Here is a 22,345-nt window from a genome sequence, read left to right as displayed (position 1 = left end):
TGTTCCAGGAGTGAAGTGTACCATGAACCACATTTTGCTTGCAATATTAAAGTATGTTTTTATTATACTTCATTGACGTGTCCCCCTCCTCTTATTTTATACTCATTTTGTATATGTTTTCGGATGTTTACTTGGTACCAATCTAACTCTTGCTCTTGTATATGATATCTTCAAGTGTCAGGTATGTAGTACTTCTCTATAAGTGCTATTTGGGAGTTTGTTGATATAAGTTTGGTTATTAATCATATTATAATAGAATGGACAAATATGATAGATTATAAACTAAAATTGGGTATATATATGAAATTATTAGTTTTAGTTGAGTAAACAAGATATGTCACCCAGACGTTGCCCCGAGAGACATTACATTAATTAACGATTTAATAAAAAAATATTATTTAAGAGATAATGTGCCATAAACTTTTTGAAGAAAACACATATTATTCAAATTATTAAAAACTGATATTTGTCAGTTAAAAAATGAACTGTAAAAGTTTTGTGTGAAAGTGAAAGTCGTTCATATAAAAGTTTAGTGCTAAAAGTGTAATAGACTTAAATGTTGTGGTGAAAATAAAAGAAAATCAAAAAGTATAATAATTTGGTGCTAAAAGTATAAGGGGTTAAAATGTTGTGGTGAAAATAAAATGAATAGAAAGTTTATTATTATTCTTTACAAGTTTTCCCGTACATTTCTTTTTAATATATGTGTTAAAAAGTTTGTTGTTAAAGTGTAAGAGGTTAAAATGTTGTAGTTAAAATAAAAGATTATCAAAAAGTAGAAAAATTTAGTGTGAAAAGTGTAAGGGGTTAAAATATTATGGTGAAGATAAAAAGATTAAAAAGTTTACTAAGAATTATAAAAGTTTTGTTCTAAAAGTGTAAAGAGTGAAACTATTGTGGTGAAAATAAAAAATAAATTAAAAATTATACTATTCTATACACGCTTTCCCGTACCTTAAAATAAAAGAAAATTAAAAACTATGAAAGTTTAGTGCTAAAAGTGTAAAAAGTTAAAATATTGTAATGAAAATAAAAAAATACAAAGTTTACTAAAAAATATTATAGTTTAGTGCTAAAAGTGTAAAAATTGAAAGTTTTGTGTTGAAAATAAAAAGAATAAAAAGTTTACTAAAAAGTATTATAGTTTAGTGCTAAAAGTGTAAAGATTGAAACTTCTGTGGTGAAAGTAAAAAGAATAAAAAGTATACTATTACTAAAAAATATTATAGTTTAGTGTTAAAAGTATAAAGATTGAAAGTCTTATGGTTAAAATAAATAGAACAAAAAGTTTACTAAAAAGTATTATAGTTTAGTGCTAAAAATGTAAAGATTGAAACTTATGTGGTGGAAAAAAAAATATATACTATTCTTTACACGCTAAAAAGTCTAATAAAAGTATTATAGTTTAGTGTTAAAAGTGTAAAGATTGAAACTTCTGTGGTGAAAGTAAAAAGAATAAAAATTATACTATTACTAAAAAATATTATAGTTTAGTGCTAAAAGTGTAAAGATTGAAAGTTTTGTGGTGAAAATAAATAGAACAAAAAGTTTACTAAAAAGTATTATAGTTTAGTGTTAAAAATATAAAGATTGAAACTTATGTGGTGAAAATAAAAAAAATAAAAAGTATACTATTCTTTACACGTTTTTCAAAATTTTGTTTTAATATATAATATAATATAATATAATATGTAATTGAGGTGTTAAAACGGGGTATATATGAAATTCTCCCTGACGGAGTCTAACTCTTACTGAGTCACGTTTGCAAGTGTAGGAGGAGGAAGGGGTAATCAACCAAATCAAAACAAAAACCAAAAATCATGGAATCCTCTGATGATATTCAGGAAAAGTTGGGCATGTTTCGATTTCTGTTAGACAAGAAGTAAATCAAGAAACGCCTGCTGCTGCTGCTAATCCACAGTAAGTCCCAATTACCTCTTTTTTACCATCCTTTTCTATTTAGTATTACTTTTTGAAACCACTGTTCACAAGCAACAGAACGGATCATAAGGAGTAATTGATTAATATTTTTTTTCATCGTATTTCAGGTTGAAATTCTACTTTTGGATGTTGTATATTTTGGCTCAAATGTTTATGTATCTATTGTTGATATTAGTGCTTACAGCCAATTTTGAACACATTTGGCAATCCACTTTTAAAACTCGTGCTGGATTTTTTATCATCATGGTCATTGTATCATTATCTGTCACAATACTTGCAACTGCGATTTTAATAATTTTTACCAGCCACTGCTTGCAAAGTTTGATAAGGGATATCCACTACAACATCTTTAAATGTATTGGTTACTTCTCGGCCACCATTGCATGTTTATGCGTCATCGTTGTCATATTTGTCCCCCTCGACCTCAACCCATGGATTGCGTATCCCGCCATATGTATTCTCTTTACTGCCACCCTTTTCGCCTACTATCTATTTTGGAAACATGTAGGTGCTAGTCAACCAGAGGACGACCACTTCCCCATCATTTTACCTGCAGCTTCTTCGCTTGTTGTGCCTCTCTTCCTAGCATTTTGTGCGTTCATCTCCCCTGGCCTTCACTGGATTAGGTATATGGTCTTGTGTCTTGACTTAACAATCCTAGTAACATTTTGCTTCATTATTGCATACATGACTCTTTTCTATGGAAGAAAACAACAACATGGAACCATATCCAATGATCCAACAACACCATCAATCATCCTCCGTGATTAGCTTAGCTATTTGATTCTCTACGACTGTACACCAGAAGAAAAGGTGTGTCGATTTTGTTTTTAGAATCCATGTTTTCTTGAATATTTACTTCATGTAATGTACTAATTCAATGCAATGCAATGCATTTTTTTTTCCAAATTGTATTTTATTTTTCATTTTTCTATATACATCGTACATATGAGAGAAACCCATGTACCTCATTTCTATTTCTTTTTTCACTACTTGATGTTATGATTCCGTTGGTATGTCTAGAATCATAACGGCAGCTGCATGTTTCAGGAAATTATGTATAGCCATCAGTGGTGCAAGTCATTTCGGTATTGCCTCATTATCAACTAAAAACACAAAAAATGTAAACTTTTGATACCCGAAAAACGGCGTGAAAAAGGTAAATACAGTTCTGTTAAATAACAAATTATCTGGATTACCCGACGTGGCAACATCACAAGGTGTCTTGAACCGTTAAAAATAAATTAGGTTCAAATGATTTTGCTATTGTGTTTACGAAACTTGTGTCAGCGTTGCTACTGGCAACGGTTGCGTTTGTTTAAACAAATACTATGAGAAACTTGGTCGATAAATGCTTAGAAGTGTTTGATGAAATGCCGAAAGGAGGTGTTTCTCTTGTATTTAGTTACACGTCCATATGTTTTATGGACGAAATGGACAGTATGAGGTATTGTTACAATTACTTGACAGGATAAAGAAAGAGAACATTACCTAATTATTGACTTATACTACTGTTATTTATGCGTTTGCTATAGGTGGATATGATTGAGAATGATTGTTAAGTTTGTTTACCGAAATGAGACAGGAAAGGTTACAACTAGGTTCAGTAACTTATGATACATTACTCGCTGTGTGTGCTAATAGAGGGTAAGTTGATGAAGCTGTTATGGTTTTTACTTTTTAGGACTATGATTTTAATAAGGGTGGGATATGAAGAGGATGCAAACTTACAAGTCAGATCCATGACACAACATAAACTTTTTTTTTTTTTTTCCCTGAAGGCAAAGTCTTGCAGAAATGTAACAAACAGTGTTAAAATCATGCGTACACACACACACACACTAGATCATATACTACAGATATTTGAAAACAAGAATAAGAAGACGACAAATATACAAGTGGGATAGATAATACTGATAATGCTCAGATAATGACAATTAGAAATGATCGAGATAGATCCATATGGTATCAAACTCAGGAATATATTTCGCCAGTAACATACAATATCATGGGCTCCCTCTAACTATAAGAGATAACTGCAATTAGCTTCATATAAAACTATAGACTTCATCTCTCACATACCCAGCTTTACTACACTAGCCAAATATCTCCATCCACTTAAAAAACGCTAAGGGAGAACTTGACACAACTCCTATACAACATAATCTCTAACTAGTGGATATAAGATAGTTACAACTTACACGTATCAATCTATCATCCTTGTATACCAAAATGACACAGGAAAGAACATGATCAAGAACTGACCTCTTGCTTAGCATTCACCTCTCCCTTCCTTTTTCTTCAATTTCAAGGATTTGTGCTTAGTAGCAGGTGCATCGAGTAACAAACGAGACATTACATATCCCATAAGTTCCTCACGGTGAGAAAATGTAAAATCCAAATGAGCATACTCAAATTCATTATAAGATACCTCTAAACCAGCGTCTCTCATTAGCCTATAATGTCTTCTCACCATGGATGGAGGGATCACCTTGTCTTTCCTCCCCGCAACAAGGTCCACTGGAACATCAATGAGCCCATAATATTCCCCCAAATCCAATGGTTCCGGTGAACCGTAGATTTCCATGTTAGCTGAAGGACTGCCATAGTCAAACATCCTGAATTTTCGTGCATGCTTCATTTGAGCTAAATGGTGTGCAACCCGAAAAGACACCCCAGGCATATCATTCATGTTGTAATGGGGTAAGCCTATTGCTCCAACCCAATTGGAGTTGTCACCACCTAACATATAACCCATTAGGGTTTGAACAACCCCACCAACAGCAGGATAATTATGGAAATCCCGTGCTAATTTATTAACCAACATCCGGAAAAACCTTGTGGGAATGTAAAAAGCGGGTACAAGAGGTCGTAAAATGGGTGCAAACCAAAGGAGAAAGTACTCAAGTGCTGTTAAAACAAATGTCGAGTCATGATGGAAGCCAGCTGGCGATAAAAGGATTAATCTTGAGAGGCGGTGAGGTTTTTCTTCCACACGGCGGGTTATGACGTACATGAGAATTGCAGCTCCTCCTAAGCTGTGGCAGATTGCACAAATTTTATAAGGTTGCTCATGGTTTGTTCGTTCAGTGTCGATTTCTGGTACAGACTTCAACTCCGAAGTTTTCACTATATGGATTTTCTCTATCATGGCTGGTATATCTTGGATCCCATGCTCATTGATGGAGTAACGCCAATACCTATAAATCATATTTAATACTTGTATCAATATATCAGAAGTACTATTTTACAAAGTGTCTGTGGATAACGTAGCATTTCTCAATATAGATTGTTTAATTTTAAATGTGAAGGCTTAGAAGCTTACTCTCGTGAAGACATGTTCCTGTCGACATGTTCTCTTGAAACTAGACCACGGAAATTACCCAGAAAGACATCATAGCCTGAAAAAGGAAAATATATTAGTATATAAATTGGACATAGTAAAAGATGCCTGCAGAGGAAAAGATCAACTGCAAACCTTGATCATAAGCTGCAAAAGCGGGAGAACCAACAACTCCATTAGACACCCAACTGCAGGGGAAAAATAACTGTCCACATTAAAGATATCAAAATAATAAATAAATTAGAAGCTTGTGCATAGCCAAATTTGTCCACAAATATATGTTCACTTTCAGCACGTTTGACGAACTATTAGTATTTTGTGCATCCAAAAACTACTCATGTATAAACAGTTGAAAACCAAAAATTTATCAGCGGCAGGTAAACATAAGCAAAATGATACATTCATATCAATAAGGATCACATATATCCCTCTTCATCTTTTCAATTTGGCTTAGCCTCTTATTCCACTTGTTGGATGCAAGTGGTTAGTGGCCAATCTTTTATTTATGTTTATTTAAGGTCAATGGCTTGTAGTATAATGTAAATCGAATGACAATGAGATGCTAAGAATAGATTGATTCCAAACTTGTTAATTCCTGATTCTTTAACTACATGTTTATGATACTCCTTACACATATGTGCTCAATGCAGTTAGTTGCGGCACAAAGGTTCAGATAACTAAACATCAAATAGTGTTAAGAGTTAAAATTTGTGGTAAGACAAATCCTTATGGCTTTCAAATTGAATAACTCAAAGTATGGAAGGTAAAAGGGCACTACGCAGCAGATTAGCCCGACCACTATGACCCATTGTCAGAAAACAACTCATACGAACCTACTGAAACTGCCCATATGCCACCACTTAAACAAAATCATGATTAGGTGGTTTTCTAAACGGGTAAAAAAACTGTTGGACAAGCATATGACCTGTTTAATCTGTGTTGGACAAAAATTAACTATTTGTGGCTTAGCTAATCCTCTAAATTGTTATGTAAATATATGTCTTCCAAGTACCGTGCAAGACTCCCATTAATTCTTCATGATAGATAAATATAACTACTGAATGCATACCGAAGTATATCAACCTAGGATTCTTAGAATTATAGAAGAAATCAGTTGCCTTTGCAATGGTCTTGCGTGATTTATTATTTTTAACCATATTCATTTTTGGATATTAATCTTCATTAATTAATCTCTTTTAATTACTCCCACATAAACACATTTGGAAAAACTTAACCAAGAAGTAACAAGAACATAAATATTACCCCATAGATGAATCAAAGACTCCGTGTTGTAGATAAACCACCTTTCTAGCATCACGTCTACAGCAAAAAGAGAAAATAATTAGTCAAAATCAACTTCTCGATACAATGAGAAGTAAATTTAGGAAGTGCACGCAAGAACCAAAGTTCCACCTTGGAATTCGCTCCAAAAGGAGAACATATCCATCAGCCGTAACCACCTTGATAGCTTCATAAGGGTACCTGAAGATTTTTAGATGTGTGAATTGTGATGTGCATGATTTCGAGTACTTTTTCATGAGTACTGATAATGCCTTTTTCATGAGATTCCTATTTTCACTCCACAAGGTCAAGTCGGCAACATTTTAACTCCTTCAGTCCCAAAAGAACCATAAATCAAACACATGTGCCAGAATCTCTGACTAATAATACATTTATCTAATTTGCCCTTCAATAACATGACAAAGTGGAGAAAAGCTGACGATGCCACTAATATTCATTAACGATTGTAAATATTAATATGGAAGGCAGAAAAGCTAAATGTGAACAAGAATCTTAAAAGGAACGTCTCACAGTTGCTATGGGACAATCGAAGAAGGAAACACGCATCGCTCATTTATCTTGTGTTTAAATTTTTCAAATTTAAAACTATGCAGGATCTTCTCTAATTTTATGTTTACATTTAGTATCTCGAGATTAATCAGAAGTATAGTTATATCAGTTGGAATTTACTGTATGTCACATCTCAGCCTCCATTTTCTATCTTTGAACCAACTGGTTAAAAAATTAAAGTTCTTACCCAAGCTCTGTGATAACATCTTGACATGTCCTGGCATCTGTATTCAGGGGACTATTCAATCTAGCTTTTCTTTCTGTGGGGGTAGGGTCATCCTCACCAAGAGTAGCAGTTGTAACATACGCACTCGAATCATCGGGGTGAGCCACGGGAGAAGACCACCTCAATAACTCCCTTAGAGAATCCATTGGAGAAAGAAAACAAGAAGCTGCCTTGTGAATACCATCAAATATGGTTTCTATAAAAAACTCTATTCCTAGATGCAGATCCTGAAATTAGAGAAACGGAAAAGTAAATATGAAGTTGTGAAGCTGGCAATCTTTGGTATTATTACGAAAGCTAGAGGTGAGAAGATAGGTGAGTTATGCAAATTATTAAAAGTGGGTCTGGGCCATAAAAGGAAGGTTTATGGGCGATGCAAATCGGTGCGATTAAGTTCTGTTAGTTCAACAGAAGTACGTACATCAGAATTTCAATTCTTATATATACTAAAAAAAATGGAAGGGGATTCCCTCAAGTTCCCCTAACTTGACTAGTCAAGTTGGGAGGATCTTAACCCTTGATTGAAAATCAAGGGCCAAGATTTAAAGTTAATGATTGAATCTTAGCCCTTGATTTTCAATCAAGGGTCAAGATCCTCCCACAAGGGTCAAGATCCTCCCAACTTGACTAGTCAAGTTGGAGGAACTTGAGGGAATCCTCATCCAAAAAAAATACAGTTGTGACGACAAAATTTATACCCTCTTAATTCAAAAAAAATATCTCTTAGAATAGCAAGATTAGCAGCTTTAGTCATTAAAATAAACTCTAAAAAACTTTCAATCCACTTCCTTTTAGGCAACTCTGTATTCACCCATTTGAAGGCTAAGAATATCATATTCCGAACACCCATTCATAAGTGAACAGGTCTGAACTGTCACATCCAATGATAGCTAACCATTAGATTACAAGCAAACCTCTATAACTCCACGTCTTCTGTCGGTAGCCAGTTGGACAACATAATCCAATGTTTTCCTACCAGCATGGACTTGTGAAGTCTGCACTCTTTCTTGGCTGCTCGTGGGTCCCTTTAAACCTTTACTGAGAAACACGCTGTACAGATATAATGGTATCACAGTAATCAGCCTCACAGGAAGCAGAAGCCACATGACTAAGGAAAAAAACCAGTGTGACCGGTGCTTTTCACGCCTGCTTCGGCTACTTGCCCTAGAGAATCGAGAACTTTGTGATGACGGAGATGGAGGGGATACGTAATCATAATCATCATCATCATCATCATAATCACCATTTGACTCTTCGCCAGATGAATAATCTACACTCGATGCCGAGTCAGAATCCATGGATAGTTCATGAACAAACTGGTTAAAGGAAGACACCCCACTACCAATAAAATAGAAGGCGTGTCAATAAAACAAGAATGTAGAAAAGTAACGTATCGTGCTAAAGCAAATTGGAGGGCCATACAATTAGACGAAATGGTACAAATGGTCATACAATCTATGACCATAACGTTACAAATGGTCATAGATTGTTGCTAACTTAGAAACAAACTTGTTCCCCATATGTCATGAAAGGTAAACATGAAGTTGGAGGGCCATACAATTAGACAACACAGTATAGGAAGGGGTGAAAATAACACCATTTCATAAAAGTTTCATATGAATAAAGAATACAACACTAATGACAGAATCTGAAACATGAAAAACCACCAGATAAAGAAATGAACGGATGATTATCCATATAATGAACAAAGGGAACAAAATACTGCATCATTATTACCAAATCTCCAACCAACCCCTATTAAGTTTTAGCCCAACTTAAATAACCCATGTCAAGTTACCAAATTTAATAATGATAATAATATTAAAGAAGCTTACTTCTCCATCCAACGAGGAAGCCGGGGTCCACGAAAAGATGGTCTGAGCTCCCAACCATGGATTCCTTCAAGCATGTTAGTTTTCCCAGGCATGATAGCCAGTAACATTGCTGAGAAACCATTTATCAGCCGCAATATATGATTTAATGACTCATAAGTAATCGTTTTCACAGACCTGCAATACGCAAGACACCGTCAAGATAAAAAAAAAATGTCACCAACATACTCTACATAAATGCACCAATTAAAACACAAAAGTAATTCACTTTTTTATTTCACAATTTCAAAATTTCAATTTTCAGGACATCTATTTCAGTTGTAAGTAACTAACAAAATTCCAAATATCCACAAACTCCAAATTTTGTCTGTCCTTGGCTACAAAACATCAGAAAAAAGTATATACTTAATAATTGAGTTTTTAAAAAAAAAACCCAAAAAGATGATGATAAAATCATAAAAATTACAAATACTTGGTACAAGCTGGCTCACATTATTTTTTATCATACACCCTAACCAATAATTCATTTAAACAATCTAATCAAATAAAAAAAGAGATTAAACCCTAACATAACTAACAATCAACAATTTATAAAAGTAATTAGATCCCTAATTGTTCCCAATCCTTAATTAAATTTACAAATTAAACTGATGATACAACAAAGAGTTATAGAATACAAATTATAAGAATTATATACATCAGTATAGTTACAAAATATAATAATAACTACAATACAATTAATATTAATTAATTAGATTGAATTTTGGAGAAAGATAGAAAGAGGAAGAGAAAACTAACTCTTTTGTGACAGCAAGGAAGTTGTCAACGAGCCGTTGGATCATTGGTGTATGTGTATGTATGTATGTCTATCTATATGTCTATGTATTATATCTCTATATATTGTATCTGTATCTATATGTGTGTGTAAAAATTCGAACTTTGTTGGGTCTGGACACTAAAAAGTGTGGATGAGGATCAAAAATCCAGATCCGAAATTCGAACTTGAACCCTAAAAAATCGGATGATGATGATGATGATATAAGCGTGTAGTAGTGAAAGAGAGCGATAAATGTGGAAGGAAAGAAGGAAGTGGGTGTGTTTTTCTGTATATATAAAGCAACAAGCAAAATATAAAAATAAAAAAATATAAAAAAAAAAAACGCTGATGATTCTTGTCGTCCCCAGTAAGGAAGGAAGGGGTCCACAAGTGGGACCCGTAAGTTTAATCCATAAGACGTGTAAGTAGTGGACGGAACGCGATGTCCACGTGTACCATGTGTCGACTAGTGAAATTATTTCCCCGTTATTACTTTTTCGTTTTTTTCTCCACAAAAAGCATTGATACAACTGTATATCAACTTGCCATGTCGGTATGTGAAAAAAAAAAAATTGTACATTTTCTGTTTACAAAATTTACCGTAAAAAACGGTGAGGGTAGGGGTGAGAAAAACTGAACCGAAACCATAAAAATTGAAAAAATCAAATAAAAAAACCAAAAAATGATGGTTTTTTTAAAACCAAAAGTTATGATTCGGTTTTGGTTTTATACGAATAACCAAACCATAAAAACCGAAATCGAACCAAAAATATATACCAGTTATTTTATTTTATATTTATATCATTTTATTACTCTTTTTTAGTAAATTTGTTACTGTAATATATTTGTATATATAAGTGTATATGTTTTAGGTGAAAATACACTACAAAATTGATTCGGTTTATTAATTCTTATTGAAACAACGCGTAAAAAATATAAATAGATTTATATGAAGTTTGTTTGAAACAGTAATATATATAAAGTTTGTACAACATATTTTGTTAGATTTGTTGTCATTGTCATAGTGTTTTTGTTACTAATATTATTTTAAAAGATTTGTTGAAGTTATAATGTAATCATAGGGTATAAACATTTCTAGTTCAAGTGGTTAAAAACCGATTAAAACAAAAAAAAACTAAAACCGAAAAAACTAAAACCGAAAACCAATGGTTTTAACCGACCCAAATTGAACTGTACTCACGCAACCTGACACCACATGATAACAAATTAGTGGCCCTATCTCATCCAATCCATTAAAAGAATACGAAGCTACAAGCCATTTTTACACCTAACTTCTCCCCGTCTCTTTCCTTATTGTCATCATCATTCCCCATGTGTCGTCATTATTGACCCTTCATATTATTTTGTTCTAAAAGTTTGGTGTTTTTGTCTTCCAATCATTAAACGAATGCAAATCCAGAGCGTTCATGATGTTTATGGAAATTAGCCAACGTATAAAATAAAAAAGACTAGCCCCATTGATTTGATTTTTAGAAACCATAGTTATCATTAAAGCAAAAAATAATTTTACAACGACAAAAACAGCATAATTATGAGTCAGATTGACATCTAAATAAATAAATCATTAAAAACGTGACCATTAAAATATGTATATTCTATATGAACAAACTGGACGGAATCTAAAAAGTATTGAGACTTTGAAAGTCTTATATTTATTTTGAATCACTTTAAGAGCATATTTGAAACACCCAAGATGCCTCTGACTATTAGTTTATTTTAGAGCATGGTTAAAAGGGATTCAAAATTGTTAATATTATTTGTCCAAATGTGGACACTAAAATATTCTCACAATCTCACAAGAATCAAAATGGCCCTTAGGATAGTATATATTGGTATAATATACGAGTCAAAGGTATATATATATACTTGTAAAAAAAAAACAAGACAGTGGCAAAACACAAAGACATAGATATCATCATTCATCAACCTTGTGTTAAAAGATTTTCTAGTTACCATTTACCTTCTTATCTTTATCTTTATCTTTACTCCCTTATAAAAGAAATAACCTCTTTTTATTTTAGGTAATTCTACATTTGAATTACTAAAATTATCCTTGACTTTTATGTTTTGTCCTTAATAAATTATAATATACACTCTAAACTTTTAATAATTAACACTTTAAGTCCTTATCTTCTAAGAATTTCTACTATCACAATTACATCAACCTACACCACTTGACACCGCCACCACCACCAATAGTTCCATCACCGATACCATTAGACCGCCTTCTCTACCACCGTCAGCACATTGCGCGGGTACCATGCTCGTCACTTGAAAAGACAAGATAAGAGGACATGAGCTTTAATTTTGTTGACCACGTGTTATACTTGTTACAAATTACTCACTCTTGCAACGTGACACATTTTTAGTGACTTCCCCACTCCCGATCTCTACAAGGCATAGATTTGATCTTAGACCATATAACTTGGCATAACTCAAATATTTATGAATCACTCTTTTATTTCTTTTTTCTTGTGACAAAAAGAAAGGAATGATATATGGCAATATCAAACGTCCAGTGACTTCAATCATAAACATCTTGAACCTACTTTAGCGAGTGCTAACACACAGACACACATTAACCGATTTTTCACAGCAAGCCACGTTTTTCAAATAACATACAATACACAAAATACATGAACTTATAGCAAGATAAAACAAAAGGCGTGAAATTTACTAAGCATAAAACAAATAGTCTAATACCAACGAAAACTGAAAACTGTAACATAATTAAGCATATGTAAGACACTACATGTATTCTGCCTTCTAGAACCTCAAAAGAGTCGATATATATTAAGACAATGATTTTAAACAAACAAAATAGGTCACACAACTGCAGACTAAAGCTAATGAAGGCTTCTATCCCATTCCGTGGGCAATCTCCTTAGCAAGAACCTTCTCCTTTGACTTTGATTTGGCCTGAGATTTAGAGCCCATTATACCACCACCCCATTTCTTCCTGTATTCCTCGTACCTATCGTTGAAGTTGGCCTGAAATAACCAAAATCAGTACAAACAGACCATATAATTTTCAAAAAGCCACATGGCCAATCAAAGTAAGTTAGTTTGAAAACAAACCTTAATGGCTTCCAAGATTGTGCTGAACTCCATCTTATCTTCATTTTTTACTCTAGTCAAGCACAGAGCTGCTGCAGTTTTCTAATCAACTATCTGAAATACAAAAAATAAATATGTTGTTAGCTCATAACAAATATGTTTTTGAGATGACATACTAATGTGAAGACAATAATAACACACAAGATAGACGAAAGTTACAGCTTCCAATCGAGATTTTCCCTTCACAATGCAATTAGGGATTTCCATTTTTCTGCACAATGCAAGAAGCCATACAGTTAACTCGATCCATCATGAGCAATAATGACCAAATGTGCCTTGTTATATAACAGCTCATTATAGCAACTTTAGTTTTTGTTTTAGGAAAAATAATACAAAGATGTTATATACAAACACTACTGTAAATAAGAAACCTGTTCGATGAGATAGGTGATATGGTTCAAACCATATTTGACAGCAATAGGCTTCTTAGACTCAGTAGCCTTTCCTTGAGACTCAGCTTGCCCTTTTCACGAGCCTTTTCTTATTCGCTGCTTTATCCTTTGGTCTATACTTAAGAAGCATCTTAAACAAATTTGCTACAAGCCGTCTCACAAATGGGCCGGGTTTGAATGCTACAAGCCCAGATATATATTTGTCATTTTTTTTAGTTGTGCAACAACAAATTTGTTTAAGATGCCTCTTAAGTACAGACCAGAGGATAAAACAGTGAAAAGGGAAAGACTCGAGAAAAGGGCGCAAGCTGAGTTGAAAAACATGACTATCTACCAAAGTTAATTAAACAAATTTTTTTAGCAATCCTAGCTAGCCCATTTGTGTGACGACTTGTAGCATTCAAACCAGGCCCGGCCCATTTCAAGAACAACAGTTAGATATTTATTTAATTATCTTCACTCTGTGATACCAACAAATGTTTCAAAGGAAGTGAGTGATGAATTCGCAAACAAAAATTTTTCATCTACAATAACTATTTGTTTTAGAAAATTGTATATTGTGTTTTAATATGTTTGTAGATGTTATAGATAACAAACTTGTATCATGAATTCATATTCTCCTTTTAAAAAATGGATTAGACATCAAATCGGACTTAACTAGTGGCAGTTTTAACTTGAAAAACATGACTATCTACCAATAAACTAAAACAAGATTGTAGTATTGTTTAAACGACATGTGCCATATTCCTTAATTGACAAATGCTCTTTTTATTTATTAAATAATTTTTTATTTTGAATAAATTAATTTATATCCATCAGGTTTCCTAATTAATATCAAATACAACTTATTATATGAATCCATTAATTAGTTAAAACAAGTTTTGATCAAGTTTGCCCCAAAACAAATACTTAGCCTGTGTTCTTGAGTTTTTTTTATGAAGAAAGAGGGAAGAAGAGAAGAGAGATGAATGGAAGAGCAAGAGTAGATTTTCTTTCCTTTCAAATCATCCCAAAATTGAGAAGAAAATATCCTTAACAAAATCTATTGAATTCTTCTTCCATATCTTTTCCTTTCTTTTCTCTTCTTCTTTTAAATAAAACTAAAGAACACAAAAAATTTTAATATGCTTCATAATCATTTCCTTTCCCTTTTAGAAAAAACTCAAGAACATACCCTTAAGGTATAATTAAGGAAAACCAAGTAATATATAATTTATGACATAATTTTGTTTAAAATTGCTTTATTTATTTTAATTTATAAAATATGTTAAAATAATTATCTATGGTTTTAGCTTATTAATTATTTATCCATCAACTAATATAACGAAATGTGGTTAAAAATTTTAAAACGCTATGAACCATATAACTTTAGATTAGGTGATACTATTACTAACATCAAAAAAAAAATATCAGATCATGGTAACTACGTTTATGATACACAATTCTAACTATTAGGCTAAAGGAGACTAAATGTATATAATGAGGCGTGTTCAAAAAATTTTTCTATATAATATATCAATCGGGCAATTTATATATATAGTCAATTCATACATCGGGTATTAGTACTAGTTTATTTAATATATAAAAAGTATAATCTTGTGAATTGATATGTATTAAGTAGTAGTATTGTAATAGAAGCAACATTATTGTGGCACTTTTGCTCAATATGGCCATCACCACAACTATGACGCATTGCATTGATAATGTGTTACTGTCATTAAATAAACTTGTCATATTGATAGGTTATTAAGACTTGCTGATTTTTGGTGTTTTGTAAAAGAAAAATAAAGAAACATCTACATTGTTGCAGCCAAGAGTCAAGCTAATTCATCATATGATTTTGGTATATAGTAAATACGTATAAATATGAAATAGACCAGTAAAACTTTCAGATTATGAAAAAGGAGGGCTAGTTTAACTAGTATTTCCAAAATTTAAGCTTGCTGTTTGAGTGCCTTTTACGAGTTAAAACATTTTGTTCTACTTTAATCCATCAAATAAATGAAAACCAAAAAAACTTATAACCACATCGTACTTCAAGAAAAACCATGATTTTTATTAAAACATATGGCTCGTAAAATATATAGACGGTCAGTGAAAGTGTTACAAGACAATTATGTCAAGTCATCATCAGGTTTTAGCCCACAAATATTTTAGTTCACCGACCTAGATCGACAATGACAAGCATGTAGCAAAAGATGCAATGAAGTGAACACGGTGGGATCCACGAGGACTTGTTTTATTTCTGAAACTAAAATTATTAATAGTGGTGTGAAATAAATTATAAGGTAAAACATATGAATAGTTGTGTGAGATGAATTATAAGCTAAAACATATTTGAGATTTAAAATATGAAGCAACAAAAGAAATAATGGCTTAAGGAGAATGGTTGGATCAGTAGTAAACACCCTTGTCTCTGGAAACAGAGGGCATGGGTTCGATCCTCATCCCATGCAAAGGTTGGAGGGTTTTTTCTACCATTTAGGTAGAAACTGAAAGCAGTCTCTCTACTTAGATAAAGGTAAGGTCTGTCTACGTCTTAACCTCCCCATACATCGTCGAGGTATTGAGGCTCAAAACCCGCGGAAGGCGGCACTGAGCAGTTACTTATTTTACTTTTAAAAGAATTAATGGCTTATATGAATTGTCAAGTGAGAGCGCTCTTTAGCGCAGATTTGGTTGTATGCTAGACCTTTTGCTACACTTTTAAAAAAAAAATTACAAAAAAAATGTAAAATTAACTTTATGGGCCAAGTATTTAAGTTAATGGGCCAGATTAAATTGTATACTTAACATGGTTAGGATTGATGGCCCATATTATTTTTCTAATAATCCGTATGATTGATGGCCAAGTATTTAAGTTAATGGGCCAAATTAGCTTTCAGGTTGACTGCCACTAATATTTTCTTTCGATACGCGTTGCACTCGATGAAATTTCGAGAACCTATTGTGAAATAAAAAAAAAACATGCCCCTAAATAATCTATCAATAATCTTTTGTACCCGTTTATTTTCTTTGTCCTAACTAGCTAACGACTGTTGAACTGGACGGGAAACATCGCTCTCCAATACACTACTGACCACAGTTTCATCACAATCAAGTTTATGGCCATCATGTATCCAGCCCACCAGCCTATCCTAATTAGGTCCATATAAAATAAGTTTATATAAGTAGCAAAATTACTTGCACGTTTATAACATCTCACATTCTCAACTCTTACAAGTATTTCCTTTAAAATTTTATAATATATATATAATCATCAATAATTCGCTAAGACGTTAGCTAGCTAGAACAATATACATCTGATCGATCAACCATGTCACTGCTTTTTCTTTTTCTTGTTTCGTCTATCCCTCTCCTTTTTCTCTTCTACTTTCTATCGAAAATCTTCAAAAATACTAAAAAATCAAGACGTAATCCACCAGGCCCTCCAGGACTACCTTTCATTGGAAACTTGCATCAGATCAATAACTCAAGCATCCATACTTCCCTATGGCAACTTTCCAAGTCCTATGGCCCGATCATATCCCTCCGTTTGGGTTTCATCCCAACTATCGCTATTTCTTCAGCAAATCTTGCGAAAGAAGTCATGAAAACCCAAGATATAAATTTTTGTAGTAGGCCAAGTTTGCTTGGCCAACGAAAGTTATCTTATGATGGCCTTGATGTAGCCTTTTCTCCCCACAATGAAAATTGGAGAGATATGAGAAAGATTTTTGTCCTTCATTTGTTCAGTCCTAAAAGGATTCAGTCTTATAGACATATTCGTGAAGACGAGGTCTCAAATGCCATGGAGAAGGTACGCAACCTATCTCTTTTGTCTAAGCCTGTAAAGCTAGGCAAACTAATTAAAAGTGTCACGAGTACTATCATGTTGAGGGTGGCTTTTGGCAAGAGGTACCAAGATGGAGATGAAAGGAAGAAGGCACTTAGACTACTTGATGAACTACAAGCGACCATGGCAGATATATATGTATCTGATATTTGGCCCGGTCTGCCTTTCATTGGTTTGGTTGATAGGTTCATAGGCAAGATGGATCGGCTAGAGAAATGCTTCCAAGATTTTGATTCATTTTACCAAGAATTTATTGATGAACACCTCATGAGTCTACAAAACTCTAAGTCCTGCGAGGAAGACGAGGATGTATTAGACATCTTGCTGCGACTTATGAAACATGATACATCTGGCCGCGCTCAGAATCAAATTAAAGCCATGCTCATGGTAATCAAAATATATATGCTTTTCATTCATGAAGTTTTCCCTAGCTAAGCTCTTTAGTGTTTAGCTTACTCAAAAGCCAGATTTTTAACTCAGATATAATTAGGTGGTCTACTCGTGTTATTACTATGACTGTTTCCAAACTTTCACTCTCAAGATCGATGTCTATATATAACATAAGGGCTCTGCCTACAAGAAAGAGCTTCTTGAAGCTTCTTCGTTGCCAGTTGCCACCATAGTAATAGTATCATATCACCCAAGACTTCCTTGACGACACTCCTTGGCTATAAGAAAAACTTCCTTGTAGCTAGCTTCTTAATTCATCATATCATCAGATATTACTTTAACAAAAAATCTAATCAAAAAATTTAATGAACAATTTATAAATAATTAAAAATTATATTACTCCTATTAAGTAAAATTAAATTAATTTTATTAAAAAAAAAAACTATTTACTTCCAGATAGTTAAAGTGAAACACATAATTAATAGACAAATATAAGTTGTTGGGCATAAAAATTATTGGACCAAATGAAAAACCCAAACCAAAACTAGCTCTTTATGGTTTATCTTCTTTCTTTTCATCTAGCTACTTCCTTTCACTGACTACATAAAACACAAACACATACACACTATATATATTACTGGTTCCTGTATTTAACTATTTCCCCTGTCTATATCTGTAGAACGTATTTGTTGCCGGAACAGATACTAGTGCAGCAACGGTGGTTTGGGCGATGACATTATTAATGAAGAACCCTAAAGCAATGAAGAAAGCTCAAGAAGAAGTGAGAAACGTAGATGGAAATAAGGGGAAAATAGACGAGGATCATCTTCCTAAACTCGCCTATTTGAAGGCAGTGGTAAAAGAGACCTTGAGGCTATACCCCCCTACTCCACTTCTATTGCCTCGAGAAACGAAAAAAGATGTTAGTGTGCAAGGTTACACAATCAAGCGAAAATCTACAGTGTACCTAAATGCATTGGCTATTGGAAGGGACCCTGAATCTTGGGATAGCCCAGAAGAGTTCTTGCCAGAACGGTTTTTGGGTAGTGATATTGACTTCAAAGGAAATCATTTCGAGTTGATTCCTTTTGGGGCCGGCCGCAGAATATGCCCTGGAATGTTAAAAGGGGTTGTCATGGTAGAGCTTTTACTTGCCAATCTTCTTTACTTGTTTGATTGGGGGTTGCCATATGGCATGGAGAAGGAAGATTTGGACTTTGAAGTTAATCCTGGGATAACCATGCATAAGAAGAATGAGCTTTGCCTTTTAGCTCATATGTACTTATAATTAAGCAACCATTATAATTATCTTACTATATGATATGTGTATGATAGTAAAATATAATTGGTCTATTAATTATGGATACTTGCTTTTTAGATTAAACATCATCAGTTTAAGCTCCTATATATATATTCATAAAAAGGGTAACTTTTTTTTTTACTGTATGCACGAAAGCAGTGTTATTTTGTCACACATAGATTACATATATCTTGCCCATTTGCATTTCAAAGTTACTTGATATGTTTAATTTATCAGTTTAAGTTTGAATTGCAAAAGTAAAGTGCTTAATCAAAGGCCGAAGGGCAGAACAATCTTGGTGACTTTGTTTTCCACTCTTCTACATCTATGCGGAATATGTGTACGAGTGCAAGATGAGAGAAAAGGGGAACAAATAGTAACCAAATAATGGATCTCGGTTCATGATCACTAACGGCTCGATCTCAAGAAAGATTCAATAGTCTCAAAGGCAGAGGGGGCCGGGTTCTGATGAACAAATTAAATCATGTCATTCTTTAATTTATTACCAACTTCCCTTAATATGGTTGGCATATTTACAGATGTGGAATACATATAATTGAAGTTATGGAACAACAGTGAATATGTATATTGCTAAGGAAAATAATAAGAGAGGAGCGCAGGATTAACTTTAATTGGGTTTGTGCGATTCTATCGTTTGAAAGAGGTAGCAGAGATGGTTGAATATTGATATAAGGCGGTTTAAGCACTCATATGGAATTGGAGCATATATGTGGAAACTGCTTTAAATTTGTCGATGAAAATACCGAAATACGGGTAAATTAAGTTAAGTACTATGAACAATTTTTTTTAATAGCGCTGACGTGTCCCGTCAATTATGGTGCATTATATACCTATTTTTTAAATTTATTTTTCTTTTTTTTTTATGTAATATATATATGAGTTACGAACAGTGTCAGGACTTACAGCTAATTTTTTGGAGACTCAAAAGGCCAAAACCCATTTTCTTTTGTTAGGGCTATTTGGTTTCTTGGGTTTTTGCTTTTTTGAATTTCTGGCCCAAAAGCCAATTTCCTTCGTTTAGTTTGTGATCACACGATTTTCCTTTTTAGGTTTTTTTAAATTAATCTTACATATACGTTCCTTATGGCAAACTTTTAGTTGTGTCAAAAAAATAATTGACACCAAGGCATCACGCTCACCTCTTAACAAAAACTAGAATTTACCCCCGCGCGTTGCGGCGGGTTACCTAAAGTTCCCGGTAGTTACATAAGGCTTGAATTCCACAAGACCACAACTTGACCATCTGCATCAAAGGAGACAAAAATATATATATATATATATATATATATATATATATATATATAACTTTCAATTACTCTGATACCTATATGTCTAAGTAAGTAATAATACAATATATATATATATAACTTTCAATTACTCTGATACTTGTATGTCTAAGTAAGTAATAATACAATAGATACCAATATGTCATCAGATTAAGTCTTCATTACATGATGCTGCAGCATTAGACCGTAGTCCATCATTGTAAGACTGTAGGTTCAGCTTTTTGTGATCTACCAACAGCCCTCAAAGTAAAAACAAAAATAATGGTTATTGTCCACACCAGTGGCTACGGGCTTCCATTTTAGGTGCTAACGACAACATCTCTAATGATGGGTGTTAGTGCAATTCATGACCGAAGGGCAATAGTTCATGATTCTTTCATCTAAACTCTAATAATTAAAACTTTTTGCCATTGGTAGAGCTAAAAAAAAAAGACTGGAAGATATCAAATACAGTTTGAAGCTAGTAAACCTACAATATAGAAGAAATATAAAGAGGTAACAAACCGTGAAGTTGATAGCATAACTATCGTACGTAAACTGTTCAAAAAAAAAAAAGGTTACATGTCTGCAAAAATAGTTACTCTTCAACTCACTATTTTTCAAAGTATGATCTCTAACCCTGTTTTGTTCTCAATGTATTTAACTCTAAAAATCATAAAGTGGTTTCTTACGACTACATAGCGAATAGAAAATATATATTATGTTCAAATCTTTCAGCTACAGCAACTGTTACAATAATCATACTATTTCAAATCTAATCTTCAGCTACAGAAACTGTTACAATAATCATACTATTTCAAATCTAATCTCATACCTTCAATAAAATGATTTAGAGCAGCAATTGGACCCATTTCATTGTAAGCTATTTTTAAGTTTAGGCTAACATAATAGTCAACTGGAACAGGTGAATGGGACTTGTAAGGCGCTAACATAAAATTCACGTTTTATGTTTAACGTTCATTTTCTTAAATGCAAACATACATAAGATGCTAAGTTGCTAACATAATATTGGTTCCGCTAATTTGACATATGCTAGAAAAGTGGTACATATATTAGTATAGATTACCATGTTACCAAAATACATGGTGGCTGAAAGTGTCATATTTGTTACCAAGGGGATGCTTATGTATCTATTCACCTCTTTATAAACGAAACACTGTTCCGATTTTAGGTTACAACACAATTTCATCCCCAAATTAGCCGTTAGGGTTTTCCTTTCCACAAACCCTGTTGTTTTATCAATTCTGTATCTGTTCTTATTGTCTCCTTGAAATTATTTTTAGATATTGTGTTTGTCCCTTAATTCCATCCATTGTGATGGATTATTGTAACTCTTGTTGGTGATCTGGTATGAATTAAAATCCGATTTCTTAAGTATTGTTGTCAATCTTTTATCCATCAATATTTCTTCATGGTATCAGAGCCAAGTTCAAGAAAGTTGAATCGTTTGGGTTCTTTTTTCTCTCATTACCAGAACTTTATCAAAACTTCTTTATTTTTATTATTCTGTTTTATTAAAAAAAATATTTAATTCTTCTTCTATCTTCTGGGTTTGGTTTCCTTTGTGTTAGTGGTTCTTTATAAACAAAATACAAAAAAAAAAAAAAAAAAATTTTTTTTTCTTTCTTTTTCCTCTCATCTATCTCTGGGTTCCTTATCTTTCATAAGATTTAGGGCTTTGGTTGATGAGTACATCTGTTGCCTTTTGAGAATATTATTGGAATTACTGTTGGCGACCCCTCTGTAAGTTGTTTCTTCCTACCCTTCTTGTAGCAAATATTTCTTCATTTGGAGTGCTTCAAGTGAAGGAGGTTTGACCTATAGGTTGGGATCACTTTTATTTCTTGTACTAGTTGGTTCTTGTTGTTTTTATTTGCTCTTGTGTGCTTATTATTGGTGCTTCTAAAATCTTTCTACATTTTCTTTACTATCAAATTTAATTAATATTTTCCTGCTTTAATCTTTCTTGATAA

At 33.1% G+C, this 22,345-nt stretch overlaps 2 protein-coding genes and 1 pseudogene across 2 annotated transcripts; 1 reads left to right on the top strand and 2 right to left on the bottom strand.

Moving 5' to 3' along the window:
- Window positions 1-3,904: 3,904 nt before the first annotated feature.
- LOC122586905 lies at window positions 3,905-10,267 on the bottom strand. The gene is made up of 9 exons (XM_043758928.1): window positions 9,992-10,267; window positions 9,197-9,370; window positions 8,276-8,699; window positions 7,323-7,588; window positions 6,698-6,766; window positions 6,548-6,604; window positions 5,420-5,472; window positions 5,267-5,342; window positions 3,905-5,141 (listed from the first exon to the last, which is right to left on the bottom strand). Exons 1-9 carry the CDS (start codon window positions 10,033-10,035, stop codon window positions 4,214-4,216), a joined length of 2,091 nt encoding a protein of 696 aa, XP_043614863.1. The 5' UTR covers window positions 10,036-10,267; the 3' UTR covers window positions 3,905-4,213.
- Window positions 10,268-12,700: 2,433 nt separating this feature from the next.
- On the bottom strand, window positions 12,701-13,793 carry LOC122590037 (annotated as a pseudogene).
- Window positions 13,794-16,739: 2,946 nt separating this feature from the next.
- On the top strand, window positions 16,740-19,206 carry LOC122588908 (cytochrome P450 71A1-like). Its single transcript, XM_043761126.1, has 2 exons — window positions 16,740-17,762; window positions 18,445-19,206. Exons 1-2 carry the CDS (start codon window positions 16,857-16,859, stop codon window positions 19,051-19,053), a joined length of 1,515 nt encoding a protein of 504 aa, XP_043617061.1. The 5' UTR covers window positions 16,740-16,856; the 3' UTR covers window positions 19,054-19,206.
- The last annotated feature ends 3,139 nt before the right edge of the window (window positions 19,207-22,345 follow it).

Source organism: Erigeron canadensis, chromosome 2 (assembly GCF_010389155.1).
Source record: "Erigeron canadensis isolate Cc75 chromosome 2, C_canadensis_v1, whole genome shotgun sequence".
In the NCBI taxonomy this organism is placed as follows: Eukaryota; Viridiplantae; Streptophyta; class Magnoliopsida; order Asterales; family Asteraceae; genus Erigeron; species Erigeron canadensis.
This window is presented reverse-complemented; position numbering and strand designations above follow the sequence as displayed.